The sequence below is a fragment of the Bos indicus genome, chromosome 10 (assembly GCF_029378745.1).
Source record: "Bos indicus isolate NIAB-ARS_2022 breed Sahiwal x Tharparkar chromosome 10, NIAB-ARS_B.indTharparkar_mat_pri_1.0, whole genome shotgun sequence".
Taxonomy (NCBI): Eukaryota; Metazoa; Chordata; class Mammalia; order Artiodactyla; family Bovidae; genus Bos; species Bos indicus.
The window spans coordinates 59,762,225-59,785,949 of NC_091769.1; the positions used below are offsets into that span (position 1 = coordinate 59,762,225).

Consider the following 23,725-nt stretch of genomic DNA (forward strand, 5'->3'; position numbering starts at 1 on the left):
TGTGAAGAAGATAAAAACCTTAACTATTCAATTCTGCAGGTAAATCAAAAGGGATGTTCTTGGTAGTATGGAGGGTTAAGAATCTGGATTAATTCTCCCACTGGTAATGACTAAAAATTCCAGAGTTTTGATTTTGTTGTTTTTAGCTTACTTGTTCCATGTTCTTTTTTATTTTTTATTCAGAACAAATTTTTTTATTATGGAAAATTTCAAACACATTAACCCCTGCATACCCTTCAAAAATTATCAAATCAGATGAGTCTTGTTTTCTCTGTAGTCCCATTTACTTTCTTTATTTTGTATTATTTTAAAGTAAATTTCAGGAACCATTTTGTTTCATCCATAGATTTCAGCACCTGTCTTTAAAAGATAAAGATTTTTTGACTGAATATTAAAAAAAAAAATTGTTAGTCCACCAATGAGTTAGACAGGGATTATCAGCCTGAAAAACCAGGCGAAGGCCAGAGCCAGAGAAATTTCACACTTAGAACATTTACCGACTCAGTACGTCTATTTGCTTGTTGGTTTTCCCACCTCCCTGGCATAGGTGACTTTAGAGGAAGACCTGAGACTGCTCACACAGAGAAGTCTTATAGAGATACTTTCCCCATAATACTGGAATCCCAGAGAGATGTACCTTCATAGTAAGGGTAAACCAGAAATACCCTTCCTTCCTCCTGCCTGCCCTTGCCCCTGTTGGATACTGCAAGACAAATCAACCGGCCTGATCTAAGTATCAAATGGAGAGAGGAAAATTTTTGTTGATGTGAATTTGGAGTCAAACATTTGTGGCCTTAACTAATAAATACTTATATATTCTGCAAAACCATGAAGTGAAAAATGAATTTAAAGTGATCTTTGGACTAGAAGTTTCCCCAGGTCTCTGACATGAGCAAATGAATATCCTTTTTGGAGGGACCTACTTCATCCCAGACTTTATATCCACAAATGAAATTCCACGAAAAATGAATGGTCGGAAATAATTGAAGACACAGGGACACAAAGCAACTTGGATAATAACCCACTGGAACAACTGATAGCATTAAGCAGACTTATAAGGACTGTAGATAAAATTTTAACAACAGATGAGGAGCAGCTGAAGAGAAAATTAGTAAATAAAAATCATCCACAGTGCAGCACAGAGAAGAATAGAAAATATGAATGATGTCAGGAGTCCTGAAGGCTAGTGTGTGAGAAAGTCTAACATATATCTGATCATAAATCTACAAGGAGAGTGAGAATAGGGATGAAATTATTTTTAAAAGATAATGGTTTAGATTTCCCAAGACTGGTGAAAGATGGTAGCTCACAGATTCAAGTAACCCAGTAAATCTCCAGCAGGATCAATAAAAACAATCAGTACACATCTAGACACATCATTGTGATCCTGTAGTACATCAAGACAAAAAGCCTTCGAAACACCAATGAGGTATCGCCTCACACCTATTAGAATGGCTGTCATCAAAAAAATCTTCACATAAATATTGGCTTGAATGTGGAGAAAAGGAAATTCTTGTGCACTGTTGATGGGGAAGTAAACTGGTGCAGTCACTATGGAAAATGGTGTGGAGGTTCCACAAAGAATTAAAAATAGAACTATCTAGCAGTTCCACTAGTATCATACTGCTAGTGTGATCTAGCAGTTCCACTCCTGGGTATCTTATCTGGAAAAAATGAAAACTCTCAATTTGAAGAGCTGCATGTACCCCAATGTTCATAGCAGTGCTATTTGTAATAGCCAAGATATAAAAGAAATCTGAGTGTCTACCAACACAAAAATGGATACAGGAGATGTGGAATATTACTCAGCTATAAAAGAATGAGATTCTGCCATTTGTAGCAATGTAAGTTAGAGAAAGACAAATACTGTATGATCCCACTTGTTTGTGGAATCTATAAATATATATAGCAAAATAGAAACTGGACTCACAGATATAGAAAACAAACTAGTAGGGAGAGAGAAGCCAGGAGGGACAAAATAGGATATAGGATTAAGAGATACAAACTATGTATAAAATAGATATGCAACAAAGATATATTGTATAACACAGGGAATTGTAGCCATTATTTTATAATAACTTTTAATGAAGTATAATCTATAGAAATACTGAATCACTAGGCTATATACCTGAAACTAATATAATACTGTAAATCAGTTATACTTCCATTAAAAAAAAAAAACCTTGAAAAAACACCCAAAAACCTTAAGAAAAATTGTCAATAATACATAGAAATTCCCATGACAGTAATGACAAAGGAGATAGGGCAAATAGCTTGATATGGTACTTTACTAAAGTGAAAGTTTAAATGATCAATAAACATGAAAAGATGCTCAGGTACATTAAAATTGGGCAAATGCAAAGTAAAATCATGAAATACTATTGCATATTCACCAGATTAGCAAAAACAAAATTAAGAAGTCTGGCAGTACCAGCTATTGGTGAGGAGATTCATATATTGATACAAACATTTTGGAGGACAATTTGGCAGTACCTTGTAAGTCTGAATATGTACCTGCCCTAAGGAATAGCTATTGAACTTCAAAGAATATTCCCAAAGGAAACTCTTGTTAATAAACTTGAGACATGTGTAAGACTATTTTTAGTAGCAGCATTATTCATAATAACAAAAAACTAGAAATTTTAATGTTCAGAATAGATTGGTTAAATTAATTGTGGCTTATTCACTTGGTAGAAAGTTACAAAGCATAGAAAATAAGTGAACCACACTTAAATTCATCAACATGGGTGAATCTTAGGATGTTACGCAAAAGAAGGCAAGTCTCAGGGAAATACATGAAATGTGATTCTATTTAAGTAAAGCTCAGCAGGCAGAACCAAAGTATATTACTTAGAGATATATAGTAATAATAAAAAAAGCAAAGTAAAACAATGTTTATCCCAACTTCAGGGATTAAGGGAAGGGTTTTTTAGGGAGTGGCATGTAGAAAGATTTTAAATTTTGGTAATGTTTTATTTCTAGACTGTGATGGTGTTTACCTTATTTTTTCCCTTTAAACTACATATATGTATGAATATATATATGTATTTTTTGTATCATCAACCAAAAAGGTAAGGTCTCAAGAAGAAAAAATAAACCTTATAGCATACTAAGTAGAGCTCATGGCTGCTAAATGGGCTGCTGAGATACTTATTAAATATTAGAATATAAGAGTATAGAAAGGGCCAGTTTAAGAAACAGAATAGAATATGGAGAAAGAAAGGACTGTTTAAGAATCTTCTTTGATCTGCTGGAATGAACATCCCTTAAAAATACAAGGCTTTTAATAGTACTAAAATAAGTATTCCAAGGGTAAGTGAATTCCATTTTTACCATGTATTAAGAGCACATGCCTAGCTTTGTATTATGACTCTTGCTGTGTGACTTCAGGCATATTAATAACCTCTTTGTGCTTAGTTTCTTTTACTGCCAAATGAGGATAGTAATAGTACCTATGTTATAAGGAGATTAAATGAGATAATAAGTGTAAAGGCCTTAGAATAGTGCTTGCTATGGAAACAGAAGCCTTAGTTGCTATTATTACTGTAGTGGTGTTAGCAAATCACGTGTTCTAGTGAACTATCTTGGTTCTTTAAAATGAATGCCTTGATAATCATAGAGTTGTAGGGACTTTCTGTGCTTCTAAATGCTTGGGATATAATATAATTCTAATTTTGACCTGTTAAAAATTATACCTCTGATAAAGCTCTTCTTCACATATTAGTATGTATTTCCCCTGTATGAATGTTGTGTTAATGTAGTGACTGGGCCACATGGAATCAATTTCAGGAGAACTGGGCTCTGTTTTGGTTCTTTTTTAAAAAATTTTTATTGGCACATATAGTTGGTGATGGACAGGGAGGCCTGGCGTGCTGCAGTTCATGGCGTCGCAAAGAGCCGGACGTGACTGAGCGACTGAACTGAACTGAATAGTTGATTTACAGTGTTGTGTTAGTTTCTGCTGTGAATTTTGGATCTGTCTTAACTCACCTTTGGCAGTGCACCTCAGATTAGATTTTTCCCTTGAAAAATGACTGTATGAACTCCTTTAAAAAGATTACTGAGGTGCTGTAATTCCTATGAAACAGTTTAATGTAAAAATACACACTAGCATTTATTTGATATGAGTTTCATAGATGAAAAGAAGTTTTGTGTGAGTAGTATAGGGAAAACATCCTAGTACTCAAAAATTTCTCAAACTCTAATTTCTGATGAAATTAATTTTGTTTAGACTATTGATCTGATAAAAAAATACAGCACGTTTGAATTAAATAAAATATTGACTTTTCTTCCTCACTGAGAAACGAATGGGACTTCTTGAAGGTTCCTTTGAAGAGACTGTGATCAGCAAAAATTACTCCTTTTCAGTTTTGAGTTACTGTTGTTAACATTTGATAAAAAGATAATCTGCTTGCTCTGTGGACACAATATATAAAATATAAGGTAGAAATAGAATTATATTTAAAAATGACTATACGTGTGGGTTTTTTTTTTTTTTCTTGTGGTGTAGCTGGGAACTTCTCCACTTCATCTGGCAGCACAGTATGGACATTATTCCACCACAGAAGTACTACTCCGAGCTGGTGTAAGTAGAGATGCCAGAACCAAAGTGGACCGAACGCCATTGCATATGGCCGCCTCTGAGGGCCACGCCAGCATAGTGGAAGTTTTGCTTAAGGTATGTGTTCTCTTTTTCTACTCTGCTTTTGAAAGTCAGCCCACAAAGGTTTATAAAACCATAGTGGTTTTGTAAGAGGGAGAAGGGAACTAGTTTTGTTACTGGCCAGGGTCCTTGGACTCCTTAATCAATAGAAGTTAGTAAGAGACCAGACAAGAAATTCAGGCAGGAAAAAAAAAAAGAAAAAGAAATTCAGGCAGGGCTTTTTAGGGACTTGTGCTTCAGCATGAGGGAGTGAAAATAGGTAACAGGTTCTCTTGCTCATTCTTTGAGGAGGGAGAAGCTGGTCCCTTAAATAGGGTGAGGGTAGGGGCCAGTCCAGCCATTAGGCAGGAGGGGTTGCTTGAGTGGACTGCCCTCCCCCTTGCTGGAGCTGTGTATAGTACCCAGCTTTTGCTCCCAACACCTCAGAAGTGGCAGTTGGGATTTTGGTCGTTTTGTATTTAATGTTCATAATTTGCCCCAATCACACATGCAGTTATTTTTAGTCCCCATGGTTTCTCTGTATTCTGTTGCTAGAGGAGATATTTGTCCAGGTGTAGGCACTGCAGCAAAGGGTCTCAGGTCCCAGCCTGTCTCAGTTTGATTGAATGTCTGCCTTTTCTATGCCTGTTATCTCACTTTTTGTGTGTAACCATTCATTTAAATGAAAATTATCTTAAAGTTTTATTTTGTGGGGGGGAAAATTTTGTATGTATGTTTTTAGTTAAGTCAGACAGTTGATTTCTTAGATCTTGGTCTTTGCTATCAGCGACCCATAACTTTGTCTTACTCAACACATTTTAAATGTACATTGAAGGGAATGTTAGTTTGGATAATTAACAAACAAACTAGTATGGACAGGGCTTTTTCTTTAATCATCTAAATGCCAAAGAGAAAATTCTGAAACAGAGAGTGTTAGATGTAGATATTCTTTTTTTTTTTGATGTAGATATTCTTAATCTTTTTTATTCTAGCCTCTAGATCAACTTATCTAAAAAATATACAGTGTAAGCCATAAATACAAATCATATGTAATTCTAGATTTTCTATTAGCTACATTTAAAAAGTAAAAAAAAGTTTTTCATATTATATTTTATTTAATTCAGTATATATAAAAAATTATTTCAATATGAATCAGTATAAAATTATTACTGAGATGTTTTACATCCTTTTTTTGGTGTGATGTCTTTGAATTCCTGTGTATTTATATACACAGCATCTGTATTCAGACTACATATGTCTAGTGACTACCATTATGAATAGTGTACCTCTAGAAAGATCCCTATTAATTCATTATATTGCACTGGTTTTGAAAGCAAAGGATATTTTTGTGTAAATAAGGGGCTGGAGGGTTTTGGAGGAAGCCATATGGTTTTCCTTCACTCCTTATGCCATTTTAGCCCTTCATGCTCATGACTGGGTGGCTGAAACAATAATTGCTGTATTCCTGAGAAATTAGAAAGAAGGCAGTTGGGAAAGCCAGCATGATAGGAAACTGACTAAGTAACAAATGTATGGTGATTCTGGGAACATGGATTATTCAGCACACAGAAATAAGAGTTGATCATGTTAGTAACAAATTCTTGGTTTAAAGCACAATGGTTAGTATTTTCATATCAGGACTTTTTTATATTTCATATTTTAGAAATTTCTTATTTTGAAATATTTTTATAGCATGGTGCTGATGTTAATGCAAAGGACATGTTGAAGATGACAGCTTTACATTGGGCCACGGAACACAATCATCAAGAGGTGGTGGAACTTTTAATCAAATATGGTGCTGATGTACACACGCAAAGTAAATTTTGTAAAACTGCATTTGATATTTCAATAGACAATGGAAATGAAGATTTAGCAGAGATACTACAGGTAACTTTTGGCTTTAACTTAAAATAGAAAATAATAAAGATCTCTGTCATATGAATGATTTAACTATTTAGCTTGTAGGTTTTTTTTTTTAATTTATTTTTTAATTGAAGTATAGTTGCTTTACAGAATTTTGTTGTTTTCTGTCCAACCTCAACATGAATCAGCCATAGGTATACATATATCCCTTCCCTTTTGAGCCTCCTTCCCATCTCCCTCCCCATCCCATCCCTCTGGGTTGACACAGAGCCCCTGTTTGAGTTTCCTGAGCCATACAGCAAATTCCCATTGGGAATCTATTTTACATATGGTAATGTAAGTTTCCATGTTACTCTTTCCATACATCTCACCCTCTCTTCCCCTCTCCCCATGTCCATAAGTCTATTCTCTATGTCTGTTTCTCCATTGCTGCCCAGTAAATAAATTCTTCAGAACCATTTTTTTAGATTCCATATATGTGTGTTAGAATACGATATTTATCTTTCTCTTTCTGACTCACTTCACTTTGTATAATAGGTTCTAGGTTCATCCACCTTATCAGAACTGACTCAAATGTGTTCCTTTTTATGGCTGAGTGATATTCCATTGTGTATATGTACCACAACTTCTTTATCCATTCATCTGTCGATGGGCATCTAGCTTGCTTCCATGTTCTAGCTATTGAAAATAATGTTGCAATGTACAACAGAATAGATTTTTCTTTTTCAACCCTGGTTTCCTCAGGGTATTATTTAGCTTATAGTTTTTCATTTTGGACATTATTTTGGACAGACCTATTCCTCTTTCACTTCCTTTTTGTTCATTACTGTTTATTTTCCTAATTATAAGACCATAGTCTTTGCACGTAACATTAGAAGATTAGATAAACTGATGAGTTTCGGTGTTTTTAAGGTTCTGAATTCCCTTCTAGACATTTTATTCTATTAATTATTTTATTGCATGTTTGGATACCATATCATTTTTCAACTCTGTTGTCCTCCCACTGAAGTTTTTTTTAAGTAACCATAATAATGTCCCCTTGGTGAGTAATGGTAGTCTTCATCATTCTGATCGGTTTATTTTTTCACCATCCTCAAAAAAGTCTGTTTATGAACACAGTTATCTATGGCTTTTGGACAAGTTTTCCTAATAACCAGCATTACGTCTCTTTTCTTTAGCTAGACAATATTGATGTAAATTATCTTCTTTACTTATTGCTTCTTGTTCTTCTTCCCAGTAGAACTCTTCTATAAGACCATATGAGTCTATTGAACTTCACCTAGTTACTTAAAATATGTTGTATATTCAGGGAAATAAACACATGGTGTGCTTCTTTCAATTTTTTTTTTCTTCTGACTGCAGTTTGGGGCCTAGAATTGAGGATGGAGAACAATTGGGAAGGATGTGCTTTATATAGGTAGTGTTATATATTGCCAAACATAGTAGAGAACATAATTTTGATTTAAATAATTTGTTTTCTCTAACTACAGGGCAGCAGAATATCTTTCAGTTGTAATACATACATGTGTGTGTGTATATATATATATATATTTTTTTTTTTTTTTCCCCTTTCCCCTCTGCACAGCTTGTAAGATCTTAGTTCCCTAGCCAAGAGCTGAACCTACACCCTTAGCATTGAAAGCACAGAGTCCTAAACACTGGCCCACCAGGGAGTTCCCTCAACTGTGTTCTGTAAAAGTCTCTCAGATACTAATTTCTCCTCACATGGGATTTTTGCTGCTTTATCTAATCAGGAAACTTAGGATATAAATCCATACCTATGATTTACTTCTGTACTTTCAATAGACCATAAACAAAGCTTTCCATTTGTATTATATAATTCTTGGATTACAGAATGTTCCTTTATGTTTGTGTTTGTATGATATTAAAAGTCTGTGCTGTATGTTCTGGTTGTAATTCTGAAAAACAGCTCTGGTAATTTGTTGCCTAGATTGCTATGCAGAACCAAATCAACACAAACCCAGAGAGTCCCGACACTGTGACGATACATGCTGCAACACCGCAGTTTATCATTGGACCTGGAGGGGTGGTGAACCTAACAGGTCTGGTATCTTCAGAAAATTCATCCAAGGCAACAGGTATTGAGATGCATATAGGATAGCTGTTGGGATTTTATGCTTTAGTAGGTATACATCCTTTTAAGAAAGGACTGTTGGAGAATAAGGGTAAGATTATATTAGCCACCTTGGTTTTCTTTCTTATAATTGGCAAAAATCAAACTTTTATGAGAAAAATAATCTAAAGAAAGGTGATACTGCAAAACATACTTACAATATGACCTTTCAAAAGCTAATGCTATCCAAGCTTGTTTTCCCAAAACTAATATTATCTAAGCTTCATTTAACAGTTGAATAAAGTAAAGTAGTTTGTCAGAAAAATGCCCTAGATTAAATTCCTTAAAGATTCAAACCTGTTTTCTCCTTTCTTGTAGATGAAACGGGTGTGTCTGCTGTTCAGTTTGGAAACTCCTCTACGTCAGTATTAGCTACGTTAGCTGCCTTAGCTGAAGCCTCTGCTCCACTGTCCAATTCTTCCGAAACTCCAGGTTAGAAAAATAAGTCAAAATGTGTACATCAGAAGTTGGAGATTCAAATATTGACAAAGGCCAGGAAGAAAATTTGGAAGGTGAAAGGGGATAGGCTTGAGTTTATGGCCATCTGAGAAGGTCGGGCAGGGTGAGGGTGCCCATGCTATCCACTCTAGCTGATTTTATTAAGATCCTCAGTCTGTGTCGCCAGGTTCTGTTTTTTTCATGGGAAGCTGAAAATCTGGGTTTTAAAAGGATATAAAAATTTGGCAATCAATTAAAATTAATTAAAATTATTAACAAACTTGTATGATTCACGGGAAACATATCTGCTTACCCAATTTAGCTTTGTTTTACTAGGCTGTGACTTTGTGTAAAAAGTAGATAAATACATATGAACTTGCTGTCTTTCTCATAACTTAAATTTTGGCAGTTGTATTAGAATGACTTAAAATCTTAATGACTGACAAAACCAGGAAGTAGCATACCAACAACTACCATTATAGGCTAACCTGGGGTTAAATGATTACAGACAATATTAATAGCCAATTTAGATAAGGTTTACCTTATATTATATTATAAGGTTTACCTTATTATATTCGGTTGGCCAAAAAATTCATTTGGGTGTTACGGAAAAACCCAAAAGAACGTTTTGGCCAACCCAGTACTTAACCAAACTAGTTCTTGCTGTAATTATGTAAGTGAAATTCTTTTTTTAATTAGAGAATTAAAAAAACTCCACAAAATTATTTTTCTTACTGTAGTTTAAGCCACTATATTTGGACAGTGCTTATGAAAGTAAAGAATAATGTTGTTTCCATTATTTAAATTAATGGTTTTTTTTAGTGTGACTAATAATAATAACAACAACAGTTCACTGCGTGTTTACTGCGAGTGCTTTCAGGTCAGTTCAGTTGAGTTTGGTGTGTGCTTTGCACTGTGGCAAGCATTTTATTTACGATCTCATTTAATCTTCACCAGAAAGATTGAAGGTGGATATTACTGGATTTGTGTCTTTAAGGCGGTGACTGGAGGATGTATTTTTTAGGGGAGGGAGTACCTCTCTCTCTCCTTTCTCTCTCCCTCCCTCCCTCCCTCCCTCCCAACTCCCTCCCTCCCTTTCTCCCCACACCTCCACCCCCAACTAGTGATAGTAAACATTTCTTCATTCTCCAGCTTCTTTAGCATTGTAACCAGTGTTTGAATCGAAACCTTTGTATTTGGGAATCTGAAGATTTTTCTGAATCCCCTTTTCACAGTAGCAGCTATGTGCATCATCCTATTGACGTGTGGCTTTTATGACCTGTGCCAAAGGATCTCTTCAGAACCTTTGTAATTGCAAAAGCGTTATCAGAGAAAGTTAATTTCATTGGTGGGTTTCTGTTTGATTAAACTTGTAAATATTTTTGCCTTTATTAAAGTACATATCACTGTAAATGCATCCTTTCTTCAAAGTCAGCTGAAGTATTGGCATTTAGACGTTTGGCTCCATGAATTGGTCATAACAACTTTTCTTCAACCTTTGAAAATGTTATGTGTGGTCTAGTCTGAGAGAATTGGTAATAATAGTTGACTTTTATTGCATGTGACTTGCAATCTTCTGTGAACACAATAATTTTTCATTTCACTGCTACGTCACAGTGGGATCTTTCTGAAGATACTTTAAGAGTTTGAATTAAGTTTAAGTTCAGGTGAGTACATTGACACCAGTGTAAACAACTCAGCTGAAGTGTGTAATCACATAAAGAAATAGCTTCTCACAGGTTGGTTTACACATGCTCAGTCAAGTTATTTCTCTGCCTCTTGGCTGTCTAGTTTCTGTTGATATCGGTTGTCAGACTCATCCTAATTTAGAAATGTTGTATGATTTTTCAAGGACATCTCAGGATCTGGGAAATTAATTAATACGTCCATTTGTATATGATGAAATTGAGGTTTTGTGAAGGTTAAATAGTTTTGCACAAAGTAGCAAGGCTATTTAGTGATGAAAGGAAGTTCGTGCTCAAGGTCTGACTTATTCCTAAGTTGTGTGTCTGTGACTACTAAGTACACTGTTTCCTCTATGCAGTTTCTTCAGGTTATAATTTGGTTTGTGATAAGAATAAATATTTGTAATTATCACTACTTTTACTTCTGAGGTATATATGTTGAAACAGTCTGTTGAAATAAATGTCTTCCTTTTTGCCCTTTTTAAATGGCTGAAGAACAAAATATAAGAACCTTCAGTACACTAATTGGTCTGCTCAGATTCTTTCCTTTTACTGGTGCTAAGTATTGCAGTAAACATGTCTTCTGATGCTATATAACCAGACTGTAGCCGCAAGTGAACTGCGTTTGAAATGGAGGCTAGCTGGCATATATGGTCCTATATATAGAAAATTGGTGCTTATGATAGTCTAGGAAACCATGCTATTTCATTTGAACTATGGCTTTAAAACATTCTTTCATGATTATGTTAGAAGCGTCTTTGATGTATAAAACAAACCTTAATGTTAGTTGAATGGGAGCATCATAGAGGAAATTGGTCTAGTATAATGCTTTCACTGTGAAACCCAATGATACCTCCATCTTCTTGATGTTACAAGCAAATATAACTTCGGATTGCCAAAGTTTGATTAGAGTCTGTTACTAAATTACTTCCTTACTAGTATTTTTATTAAATATTTCCAGTTTTGTTCTTTCCTCATAAACCTTTATTTTGCTAAGCATTTAACTTGTTTGATTAAATTTTTCATCTCCATGCATAATTTTCATAATTCTTGGTCTAATAGAAGTACAAAAAAGTAATTCAATAAGTCTCATTATACCCTGATGAGTTTGGTGCTAATGTTCATTTTTACTGGTTTTTTGAGAGTTTTTGTTTCAGTTCCTGAGTCCATAGGCCTATGCTAATTTTCATAGTTATATTAAATAATTACTAGCGGAGAAAGCAATGGTACCCCACTCCAGTACTCTTGCCTGGAGAATCCCATGGACGGAGGAGCCTGGTGGGCTGCAGTTCATGGGGTCGCTGAGTTGGACACAACTGAGCAACTTCACTTTCACTTTTCACTTTCATGCATTCAAGAAGGAAATGGCAACCCACTCCAGTGCTCTTGCCTGGAGAATCCCAGGGACGAAGGAGCCTGGTGGGCTGCCATCTATGGGGTCTCACAGAGTTGGACATGACTGAAGCGACTTAGCAGCAGCAGCAGCTCTATCTTGGTACAGGTGAGGCCAGAAAAAGATGATGAAACAATTGATGTAAGTCATAAATTTAATTTGGCATCTGCCTGTAATGCAGGAGACCTGGGTTCGATCCCTGGGTTGGGAAGATCTCCTGGAGAAGGGAATGGTTACCCATTCCAGTATTCTTGCGTGGAGAATCCCATAGACAGAGGAGTCCGGTGGGCTACAGACCACAGGGTTGCAAAGAGTCAGACGCAACTAAGTGACCAACAGTTTCACTTTTGATGGTTAATATGTACAGGGTTCTTGCTATGAGCTTGTCATTGTGCTGAGTGGTTTACTTGCATTATTTGCATTATGTCATTTTGTTGTCACAATAGTCATCTGGTTAATATAAGGGATTACTCAGCAAACTCATAAGAAAGTGATACATCAATCAAAATGCTAAGTTATTTATTTTTAACTTCTTTTTAAGGAAGGATACAACTGTCTTTTGATACATTAAATTAGCTCATTTTGGAAATAAATCAGTGAAAAAATTTCTAGCCTCTAATAAAAGTATCAGGGCTTCCCTGGGGGGTCAGTGGTGAAGAATTTGCCTGCCAAGCAGGATATGAGGGTTCAGTCTCTGGGACGGGAAGATCAACTGGAGAAGGAAATGGCAACACACTCCAGTGTTCTTGCCTGGGAAGTCCCATGGACAGAGGAGCCTGGTGGGCTGCGGTCCATGGAGTGGCAAAAGAGTTGGAAATGACTTGGCGACCAAACAACAACAACAACAACAACGAAAAGTATGCCTCCACAGTTTACAAAATACTTGTTTAAAACATCCTTTATAGGAACTTCCCTGGTGGTCCAGTGGTTAAGACTCTGCTCTTCTAATGCAGGGGACGTGAGTTTGATACTTGGTTGGGGAATTAAGATCCCACGTGCCCTGTGGGGAGTGCAAAATTTTTTTAAAAAATCAAAAAAATAAGTCCTTCATAATGTTGGAAAGGGATAATTCAGGAGAAATATCAGGCAACTCAAACATTAATATAATAGTTGTCATTTTCTATTATTAAAACTAGTAGAATTTTTGCTTGGAGATAGTTGGAAATGATCTTGTTAATTTATGTACCCAATGATTAGAAGGCTGTATTCCTTTAAATATTCTGTGATTCAAGTCTTCTACTAATTTAAACTCCTCTCAGTTATGTAGTTTGAAGTAATATGATAATATCATAAGAGCAGCTTTCTTACATTTTGTGTGAATCAGAGTCACCTTCTCAATAATTCATTTGCCCCAGTTCTTTCCCAGTGGATTCTGATTCAGTAGGTTTAGGGTGAGGCCCTGACATCTATATTTTTAATGTGTTCTCAAAAGTGACTCTGATGGCACACCAAAATTTAAGAATTTGACGCAAATTTTAAAAGATCTATTTCTTACTACTAATACGTTGGATATAAAAACTATCTAAAGATTGTGAGTGTACTACAGCAAAGATTTGCTTGAATAATATATATTTCTTATTTATTTCATTTTTATGTGTAATTTAATATTTATTCAACTCTTTATGGGGTGCATAGGTGAATCTCTACTAAGGAAAAGATGTAGGCAAAAGGAATGGCTTTCTTAATAGCTTTAATAGTTGAGTATACTGCTACTTTGGTATAAGAAGATGAAAGAAAAACTATACAAAAAAACTATAAAAAAAGGTCTTCACGACCCAGATAATCATGATGGTGTGATCACTCACTCAGAGCCCGACATCCTGGAATGCACAGTCAAGTGGGCCAAGCATCACGACAAACAAAGCTAGTGGAGGTGATGGAATTCCAGTGGACCTAAAATCCTAAAAGATGATGCTGTGAAAGTGCTGCACTCAGTATGCCAGCAAATCTGGAAAACTCAGCATGGCCACAGGACTGGAAAAGATCAGTTTTCATTCCAATCCCAAAGAAAGGCAATGCCAAAGAATGCTCATACTACTACTACTACTAAGTCGCTTCAGTCGTGTCCGACTCTGTGCAACCCCATGGACTGCAGCCTACCAGGCTTCTCTGTCCGTGGGATTCTCCAGGCAAGAACACTGGAGTGGGTTGCCATTTCCTTCTCGAATGCATGAAAATGGAAAGTGAAAGTGCAGTCGTTCAGTCGTGTCTGACTCTTAGCGACCCCATGGACTGCAGCCTACCAGGCTCTTCCATCCATGGGATTTTCCAGGCAACAGTACTGGAGTGGGGCGCCATTGCCTTCTCCCAAGAATGCTCATACTACCGCACAATTGCACTCATCTCACATGCTAGCAAAGTAATGCTCAAAATTCTCAAGCCAGGCTTCAACAGTATGTGAACTGTGAACTTCCAGATGTTCAAGCTGGATTTAGAAAAGGCAGAGGAACCAGAGATCAAATTGCCAACATCTGTTGGATCATCAAAAAAGCAAGAGAGTTCCAGAAAAACATCTGCTTTATTGACTACACCAAAGCCATTGACTATATGGATCACCACAAACTGGAAAATTCTTGAAGAGATGGGAATACCAGACCACCTGATCTGCCTCCTCAGAAATATGTATGCAGGTCAGGAAGCAACAGTTAGAACTGGACATGGAACAACAGTTCAGTCGTTCAGTCGTGTCCGACTCTTTGCAACCCCATGGACTGCAGCACACCAGGCCTCCATGTCTATCACCAACTCCCAGAGTTTACTCAAACTCATGTCCATTGAGTTGGTGATGCCATCCACCCATCTTATCCTCTGTCGTCCCCTTCTCCTCCCACCTTCAATCTTTCCCAGCATCAGGGTCTTTTCAAATGAGTCAGCTCTTTGCATCAGGTGGCCAAAGTATTGGAGTTTCAGCTTCAGCATCAGTCATTCCAATGAATATTCAGGACTGATTTCCTTTAAGATGGACTGGTTGGATCTCCTTGCAGTCTAAGGGACTCTCAAGAGTCTTCTCCAACACCACAGTTCAAAAGCATCAATTCTTCGGTGCTCAGCTTTATTTATAGTCCAACTCTCGCATCCATACATGACTACTGGAGAAACCATAGCTTTGACTAGATGGACCTTTGTTGGTAAAGTAATGTCTCAGCTTTTTAATATGCTGTCTAGATTGATCATAACTTTTCTTTCAAGGAGCAAGCGTCTTTTAATTTCATGGCTTCAGTCACCATCTGCAGTGATTTTGGAGCCCAAAAAGATAAAAGTCTGTCACTGTTTCCACTGTTTCCCCATCTATTTGCCATGAAGTGATGGGACCAGATGCCATGATCTTTGTTTTCTGAATGTTGAGTTTTAAGCCAACTTTTTCACTCTCCTCTTGCACTTTCATCAAGAGGCTCTTTAGTTCTTCACTTTCTGCCATAAGGGTGGTGTCATCTGCATATCTGAGGTTATTGATATTGCTTCATCCAGCCCAGCATTTCTCATGATGTACTCTTGCATATAAGTTAAATAAGCAGGGTGGATATACAGCTTTGACATACTCCTTTCCTGATTTGGAACCAGTCTGTTGCTCCATGTCCAGTTCTAACTGTTGCTTCCTGATCTGCCTACTGATTTCTCAAGAGGCAGGTCGGGTGGTCTGATATTCCCATCTCTTTAAGAATTTTCCACAGTTTGTTGTGATCCACACAGTCAAAAGCTTTGGCATAGTCAATAAAGTGGAAGTAGATGTTATTCTAGAGCTCTTGCTTTTTCAGTGGTCCAACAGATGTTAGCAATTTGATTTCTGGTTCCTCTGCCTTTTCTAAATCCAGCGTGGTCATCTGGCAGTTCATGGTTAATGTACTGTTGAAGCCTGGCTTGGAGAATTTTGAGCATTCTTGAGTAGTATGTGAGATGAGTGCAATTATGCCATAGTTTGAGCATTCTTGGCATTGCCTTTCTTTGGGATTGGAATGAAAACTGACCTTTTCCAGTCCTGTGGCCACTGCTGAGTTTTCCAAATTTGCTGGCATATTGAGTGCAGCACTTTCACAGCATCATTTTTTAGGATTTGAAATAGGGCAACTGGAATTCCATCACCTCCAATAGTTTTGTTCGCAGCGATGCTTCCTAAGGCCCACTTGACTTTGCATTCCAGGATGTCTGGCTCTAGGTGAGTGATCACACCATCGTGATTATCTGGGTTGTGAAGATCTTTTTCGTATAGTTTCTCTGTGTATTCTCGTATTGCAAGGAGATCCAACCAGTCCATCCTAAAGGAAATCTGTCTGGAATATTCATTGGAAGGACTGATGCTGAAGCTGAAACTCCAATACTTTGACCACCTGATGCAAAGAACTGATTCATTTTAAAAGACCCTGATGCTGGGAAAGATTGAAGGTGGGAGGTGAAGTGGATGGCAGAGGATGAGATGGTTGGATGGCATCACCAACTCAATGGACATGAGTTTGAATAAACTCCAGGAGTTGGTGATAGACAGGGAGGCCAGGCTTGCTTCAGTCCATGGGGTCGCAAGGAGTCGGACACAACTGAGCAACTCAACTGAGTCACTGATACTGCTACTTAATCTTTTTAAGAATTGATTTATTAAGGAGCAAGCTTCAGGTAATTAGGATATAATTTTTTTTCCCTCTTTATATTATTTTTTTTTCAGTTTTATTTTTTATTTACTTTACAATATTGTAGTGGTTTTTGCCAAACATTGACATGAATCCACCATGGGTGTACATGTGTTCCCCATCCTGAACCCTCCTCCCACCTTTCTCCCCTTCCCATCCCTCTGGGTCATCCCAGCACACCAGCCCCGAGCACCCTGTATCATGCATCGAACCTGGACTAGCAATTCATTTCACATATGATATTATACATGTTTCAGTGCCATTCTCCCAAATCATCCCACCCTCACCCTCTCCTACAGAGTCCAAAAGACTGTTCTATACATGTGTGTCTCTTTTACTGTCTCACATACAGGGTTATCATTACCATCTTTCTAAATCCCATATATATGCGTTAGTATACTGTATTGGTGTTTTTCTTTCTGGCTTACTTCACCCTGTATAATAGGCTCCAGTTTCATCCACCTCATTAGAACTGATTCAAATGTATTCTTTTTAATGGCTGAGTAATACTGGATTGTGTATATGTACCACAGCTTTCTTATCCATTCATCTGCTGATGGGCATCTAGGTTGCTTTCATGTCCTGGCTGTTATAAACAGTGCTGCGATGAACATTGGGGTACACGTGTCTCTTTCAATTGTGGTTCAATTAGGATATAATTAAAATAAAAATGTGATACCTATTGTCAAAATCATATGTCTCAAATTGACATGAGAAGGATATTATCATTTTGAGCACTTCAAATATAAAACAGAGTAATTATTCACTGTCATAGTCTGTAGATTCATTAAGGTTTATTTATCTGTAACTCATGTGCCTCTTAAAAGTTTTTCTTTATTTGTACACACTGTTACTTGGTATACTGATTTCTGCCCAAACAGATAAGAAAAATTTTATAGATGATAGCTACTCCTATGAAATTGTATTTTAGCAGGTGCTGATTAGTAAGCTTTGATAAAATTTTGATTTAAAGAAAAGATTACCTCTTTATAAAAAATGTATATGTATATACACTCTGTCAGGGACTAAGTGTGGACATCTATTTAAACTGAGGGAATGTGTTTCTTTTTCATCTTTTAACTCACCTCTAAGTTAAGAAGGTTTCTATTTGCTGGAAGTTACCATCATAGTGTTTGATAATTTTAAGAATTATATTTTTCTTTTGTCTGATATTTCATCTTCTTATACCAAATAAATCTGATTTGCAGTCTAGTTGTGGTTCATTTTTGCTTGTTAGTATTTAAGTTCTTTTGCTTTATTTGATTTGTCATAGTAGTTACCTAGCCAGGTAAGAGATTTACCATCAGAAAATAATGTATGAGTTCTAGATGTTTAGATACATTTGACCATTTCACTTGACTAGAAAGTTGTGCAGAGGTTTCCTTAAAATATGCTTTTTTATTTTTTTCTTATGCTCTCATTTCACTAATTTTAGAAAAAGCAAACCTCTTCCTGAAACATACATATTTGAAATGTTCTCTTAGTATATTTTCCTGTGCATGAAACTAAGGGGAGTTTAGTTAGGAGTCTGTGGCACTCACCTGGGGAAGAAGTAATGGTAGCATGGATTAAGATCTGGCAAAGAGATAATAAGAAGTGAATAGAGTTGAGAGTTATTTGGATCATAGCTCAGTTGGTAAAGAATCCACCTGTAATGCAGGAGACCCTTGCTCGATTCCTAGTTTGAGAAGGTCCACTGGAAAAGCGATAGGCTACCCACTCCAGTATTCTTTGTCTTCCCTTGTGGCTGAGATGGTAAAGAATCTGCCTCCAATGTGGGAGACCTGGGTTCGATTCCTGGGTTGGGAAGATCCCCTGGAAAAGGGAAAGGCCATCCACTCTGGTATTCTGGCCTGGAGAATTCCACAGTCCATAGGGTCACAAAGAGCCAGACACGACTGAATGACTTTCACTTACACTTTATTTGGATATAGAATTGGAAGTTAAAATTGTTAGATGTAGGCCTTAAATATACAGTGTAGTTTTAGTCCTTTTGAAATTAGCTCTGGCTTTTGTTTGCAGTCTCACATTGATGTTGCATTGCTTAGACTTATTTTTTTTCTTGTGGCACAGCTTTATAATCCCTTGACTAAATGAATATCTGTGACTACCCTTCTTTTTGTCTTTAGTGCATCTTTGACTAATTGTTAATACAGTGGTTTTTCCAAAGGTATAATGAGTCTGGTGGCTGTTTCCCTCCTTTCTCCTAATAGTGAATTGGCTTTCAGGGATAAGTTAGTGGAGCTGATAATATTGTTTTGTTTTTGCCTGTTTTTTTTTTTTTTTTTTAATTTCAGATTCGAATTCAGGAGATAATACTTCTGAAATGTTATGCTTTTCTTCAGTAAGCATAGTTTCTGTTTTATTGTTGAAATGTTTATATACATAGAATTTTCAGTCTTTTAAGAATACCTCAAAGACAGTTTTTTCCTTATCTTAGTTGAATTTTATGGCATTAAAATTCAAAAGTTAGGTTGAATAAGAGGTCTCAAATATTTTCAAAGATGGTGCAGGTTATCTAGCCTCTCTTTGTATATTACAGCTTGACTTTTAAATCAGCAATGAATATTTATTAGTTATTTTGTTTTATCTAGGAGTTTTATATTTGGATATATCTGTGGATTTATAGTTTTTTTTAATGACATTCTTTGTAAAGTTTTTAGGTTTTCTCTTTTATTCTTATATGTTTCAACACTTCACTGTTAGGTTGTTCTTAGGATTACTCAGGGGCTACTTTGTTTTCTTACATAATTGGTTTCCTTATAATTTTTTCTTAATTCCTCACCAAAGTACAACTTAAAAAGAAAGCTTTTTAGATGAAAGGCCAGAACTCTGTTATCTTAATGATGGTCATTGCAAAGAATACAAAGATGAAAGTTCGAGTTGTGTCTTGATTATGTGTGATCTCAGAAATTTCTTATGTATGATTATGTTTTAGAAATATTTGCTACTTACAGGTACCATTCATCCAGAGTGAACATTTCTTTTTCATATGGATATTTAAAAGAAAAATCAAAGCAATAGTTAATGTGTTTGAAAACCTCGGTAGTTATTCTATCGAATATATTACTGCTTTATGCCCTACATTTCATTTTATAATTATCTTCCTGAAATTTTCTTAAGTGCTTGGTGATAAAGTGTAATTATTGTTTAAGACAAACAAAAATGAGAGAACCGAAAACATAAAGATTGTTTGCATTTTGAATATCATCTGTGGTTTGTATTGTGATCTCTGATTACCCAAGTAACAGAGTCGCAGAGTTACAGCCATATCTCTTGCCATGAGTTCATCCTTGAAAACTAGGGTCCCAGTACCTATCTTGCCTTTTTTGTTTAAAAAAAGGAGTTTGTTTAATTAAGGCATATCTGTATTTAGTGAATCGTGTGGTTGTTGATATCCAGGTTGTTCTACTGGAAGTTGGTAGCAGCTTAGCATGTTTCAGAGTAAATGTGTATCTGAAGGGTAGCATGACTTTAGGAGAGAATTATTTTATTTCATTACACTTTTGGTAAAGTGTTACCTCAAATAACACATTTCAGAGAACCATATCATTTAGAAATAGTTTTTTTTGTCATTTCCTTTTTCAGAATTAGTTATATTAAAACTTTTTTTCATAGAAAAATTGGAGAATGAACTTTATACCTTGTACCTGTATTCACACCTGTTAACATCTTGCCACCACTGCATGTTCACACACAGACACATGCTTTTATTTTGCCAAATTATCTGAAAGTAGGTTACAGGCATCATGGCACTTGATCCTTAAATTCTTCAGCATGTATCTACCAAGAACAAGGACACTTCCTACATACTCACTGTTGTATTATATTTTCTACAAACATAAACATTAATTTAGTAATACTATCTGACATGTGATTCATATTCAAGTTTCCTCAACCCCAAAATGTCCTTTATAATGGTTTGTTTTCATCTGGGATCCAGTCAGAATTCACACACTGTATTCAATTATTTTGTCTTTTGAGTCTCCCCCAAACTAGGATAGTCCTGCTGTATTGCCCTTTTTTTTTTTTTTAATACTTAAAAAAATCTGTTTATTTGGCTATGGAGGGTCTTAGTTGCGGCACGTGGGATTTAGTTCCTTGACCAGATCTAGCTCCCTTTGTTGGGAGCACGGAGTCTTAGCCACAGGACCACCAGGGAAGGTCCCCTTGCTTGTTCTTTATGACTTTGAACTCTGTAGATTCATTTGAACATTTTGTCTCTCAAAAACATTTCACCAGTATTTTTTTTTTTAACATCCATTGGTGATGCTTTCTTAAATGAGTTATTACACTGGGGGTTACAGTGATAATTTTTCTTCTTTTGTTAATTAATGTCATTCTTCTATCAAGAAGATCCTAGTTCTTTCCCCCTTTCTCTCTTCTTTCATGAGATATTATCATGGATAAGTGGATTTTTAAAAATTCAGTGTGTTTGCTGTCCATTTGCTGTCATTTTTCCTTTTGATGCCTTTTTTTTTAATGTGTAACATATATATATAGAAAAATCCGTTAATATATAGTTTAATGAATTGTCACAAGGTAAATACTCTTGTCTAATCTCATTGCTCAGTTCATAAATGGAAAGTACTCATTATGTATACTGTGTCTGATTTACACCACCCAGTATGCTCTTTTGTCAGATTTATCCATGTTTTGTATTTAGTCACTTTAATTGCTATGTAGTATTCCAGTGTGTGAATCTACCGTTTTGTTAACCAGTTTGTTTATTCATTCTACTTTTGACGGATATCTGATTTGTTTCAAGTTTTTGACTAATATGAGTAAAGCTGATATGAATGTTTGTGAGTATATCTTTTGGGATCAGTAGTTGGGTATAGAATTGCCTGTGGGAAAGGATTTTGGCAATTTCTTTACCTAGGCAAGACCTGGAGTGCTGCTGTTTTCAGCTGCCAGAATCCTGTCTGAACCTTTCATGAAATACTGAGAGCATAGTTTTGAATTTTATTTATGTAAATGTTAATGTATTATTTGATATCCAACAGTACCAGATCTATGTGCCACTTATTATAAAGGCAACCCTTGCTCACACAATCCAAAAAGGGAATGCTGTTTATTCTGTCTGCTTGAGAAGTACAGAGCTCCATGTTTTGTTGGATGGGAAATGTATATCAACTCATTTGTAAATTTAGATGGAGTATCACCACATACAGTATTTTATTTTTTGGATTTTAGAATTTTATTAAGATGGTGTAAGTACTTTGTCATATCTGTGACCTTAGGATATCTTATAAATTTTGCACCTCATAGAACTAAATGAAGGCAGTTTATTTAAACACATGTATGCATACATAGCTGAAACTCCCTTATTGTAAATTGTGGAACTTGTAATCAGCTGTTTATATAGGTATCTACAGCACCACTAGAGACTGAATTTAAAAACCATGTAAAAGCTCTCCTGTATAAGAAAAATGGCTTCCCTGGGGGCTTAGATTGTGAAGAATCTGCCTGCCATGCCGGAGACCCGGGTTCGATCACTGGTTTAGGAAGATCCCCTGGAGGAGGGCATGGCAACCCATTCCAGTATTCTTGCCCGGAGAATCCCATGGACAGAGGAGCCTAGCAGGCTACAGTCCATGTGGTCGCAAAGAGTCGGACACAGCTGAGTGGATAGCACACTCATAAGAAAGAAGCAAGGACAGCACAAGTAGCAGAGTAAAAACAAACTTCTCTTCATGCTTCTATGTATGTTCATTGATTTTCACTTTTTTTTTTCCAGTAGTGGCTACGGAGGAAGTAGTTACTGCAGAATCTGTGGATGGTGCAATTCAGCAAGTAGTTAGTTCAGGGGGTCAGCAAGTCATCACAATAGTTACAGATGGAATTCAGCTTGGAAATTTGCACTCCATTCCAACAAGTGGAATAGGTCAGCCCATCATTGTGACCATGCCAGATGGACAACAAGGTGGGTAGAAGGCATTTACATAAATGGTGTTTATTCTTAATTCTCAGGAAATTGGACAGTACTTTTTCCTAGGCCATTTAATACAATTCAGATATTGTATGAGCTTGTAAAAACACTATATGAGAAAAAGCTACTTAAAAAGAAGTTGGACACGGTGGCAACTTTTAGCAGCTTTGTTGATAATTGTCCCATTTTTTTCATTTTGAGTAATAAGAGAGTAGTAATAAAATGGATGAAACATAAGCCCCAGATACATTTTAATCAAACTAAAAGGCTGAGAAAACCACAAAATTCCATATTTTAAGTGATTGCCAAAAACATCTTAAAATCTAAGCCAGGGCAGGAGAACCCTGAGGGAAACCCGTAGTTGTGCATCAAGAAAAGGAGTTGAGCTCAGAAATCAGCAATAAATATACACTTCCAGCAAGACAGGGCCCAGTCTGAGTGGGCAGTGCTGCAAGTAGGGTTAAGATAGACTAGACGTGAAAGCTGCAGGAAGCAGAAAGAGAAGGTGCAGAAAGTTCCTATCTGAGCAAGCATCACCCTGTACCCAGTATTTCCCAATCCCTGCCCTGATCTAAAAGAAAAGTATGTGCACATATAACCTTCTGGAAAATGACTCAGGATTGTAAAGACTAAGTCTCTTCATGGCCATGAAGAAAGTGGGGGAAAGAGAGGGCTGGAGGGAGAAGTCCTCCTAAACTAGGTTTGATTGAGAGTGGCAGGGAGGTATGGCCTTGCAGAGAGACTAGGTCTCAAGGAAAGATTTTGTTTCTTTAGCAGTAGAGGAGGAAACGCTTGACCTGTGAAGCCTGGGAGGCTTTTCTCTCATGCAGGTGCTCCAGGATTTGGATCAAGACCAAGTACTTTCACAAGTTTTAAGAACGAATTCTAACTATATAGAAAAGAAGAAGCTTTCACTCCAATTAAAATAAATAAATTTATATTTAAAAAAAGCTTTCAGAGTATTTGTTTTAAGCAAATACAACACTGTTTCCAAAACTTGATATTAAACACACAGACTA

General features: G+C 36.3%; 1 protein-coding gene across 9 annotated transcripts in view; it reads left to right on the plus strand.

Moving 5' to 3' along the window:
- Positions 1 to 23,725, plus strand: part of GABPB1 (GA binding protein transcription factor subunit beta 1) — a 71,495-nt gene that overhangs the window by 40,028 nt on the left and 7,742 nt on the right. For 6 of the 9 annotated variants that reach the window (XM_070797565.1, XM_070797560.1, XM_019968850.2 and 3 more), the window contains 5 exons: positions 4,511 to 4,678; positions 6,335 to 6,529; positions 8,457 to 8,604; positions 8,958 to 9,071; positions 22,515 to 22,700. In XM_070797565.1, the coding sequence (XP_070653666.1) occupies positions 4,631 to 4,678; positions 6,335 to 6,529; positions 8,457 to 8,604; positions 8,958 to 9,071; positions 22,515 to 22,700 (691 nt within the window). In that variant the 5' untranslated portion in view covers positions 4,511 to 4,630. The remainder of the gene's footprint in view (positions 1 to 4,510; positions 4,679 to 6,334; positions 6,530 to 8,456; positions 8,605 to 8,957; positions 9,072 to 22,514; positions 22,701 to 23,725) is intronic. The other 3 variants (XM_070797559.1, XM_070797563.1, XM_070797562.1) reach the window with 3 other exon arrangements.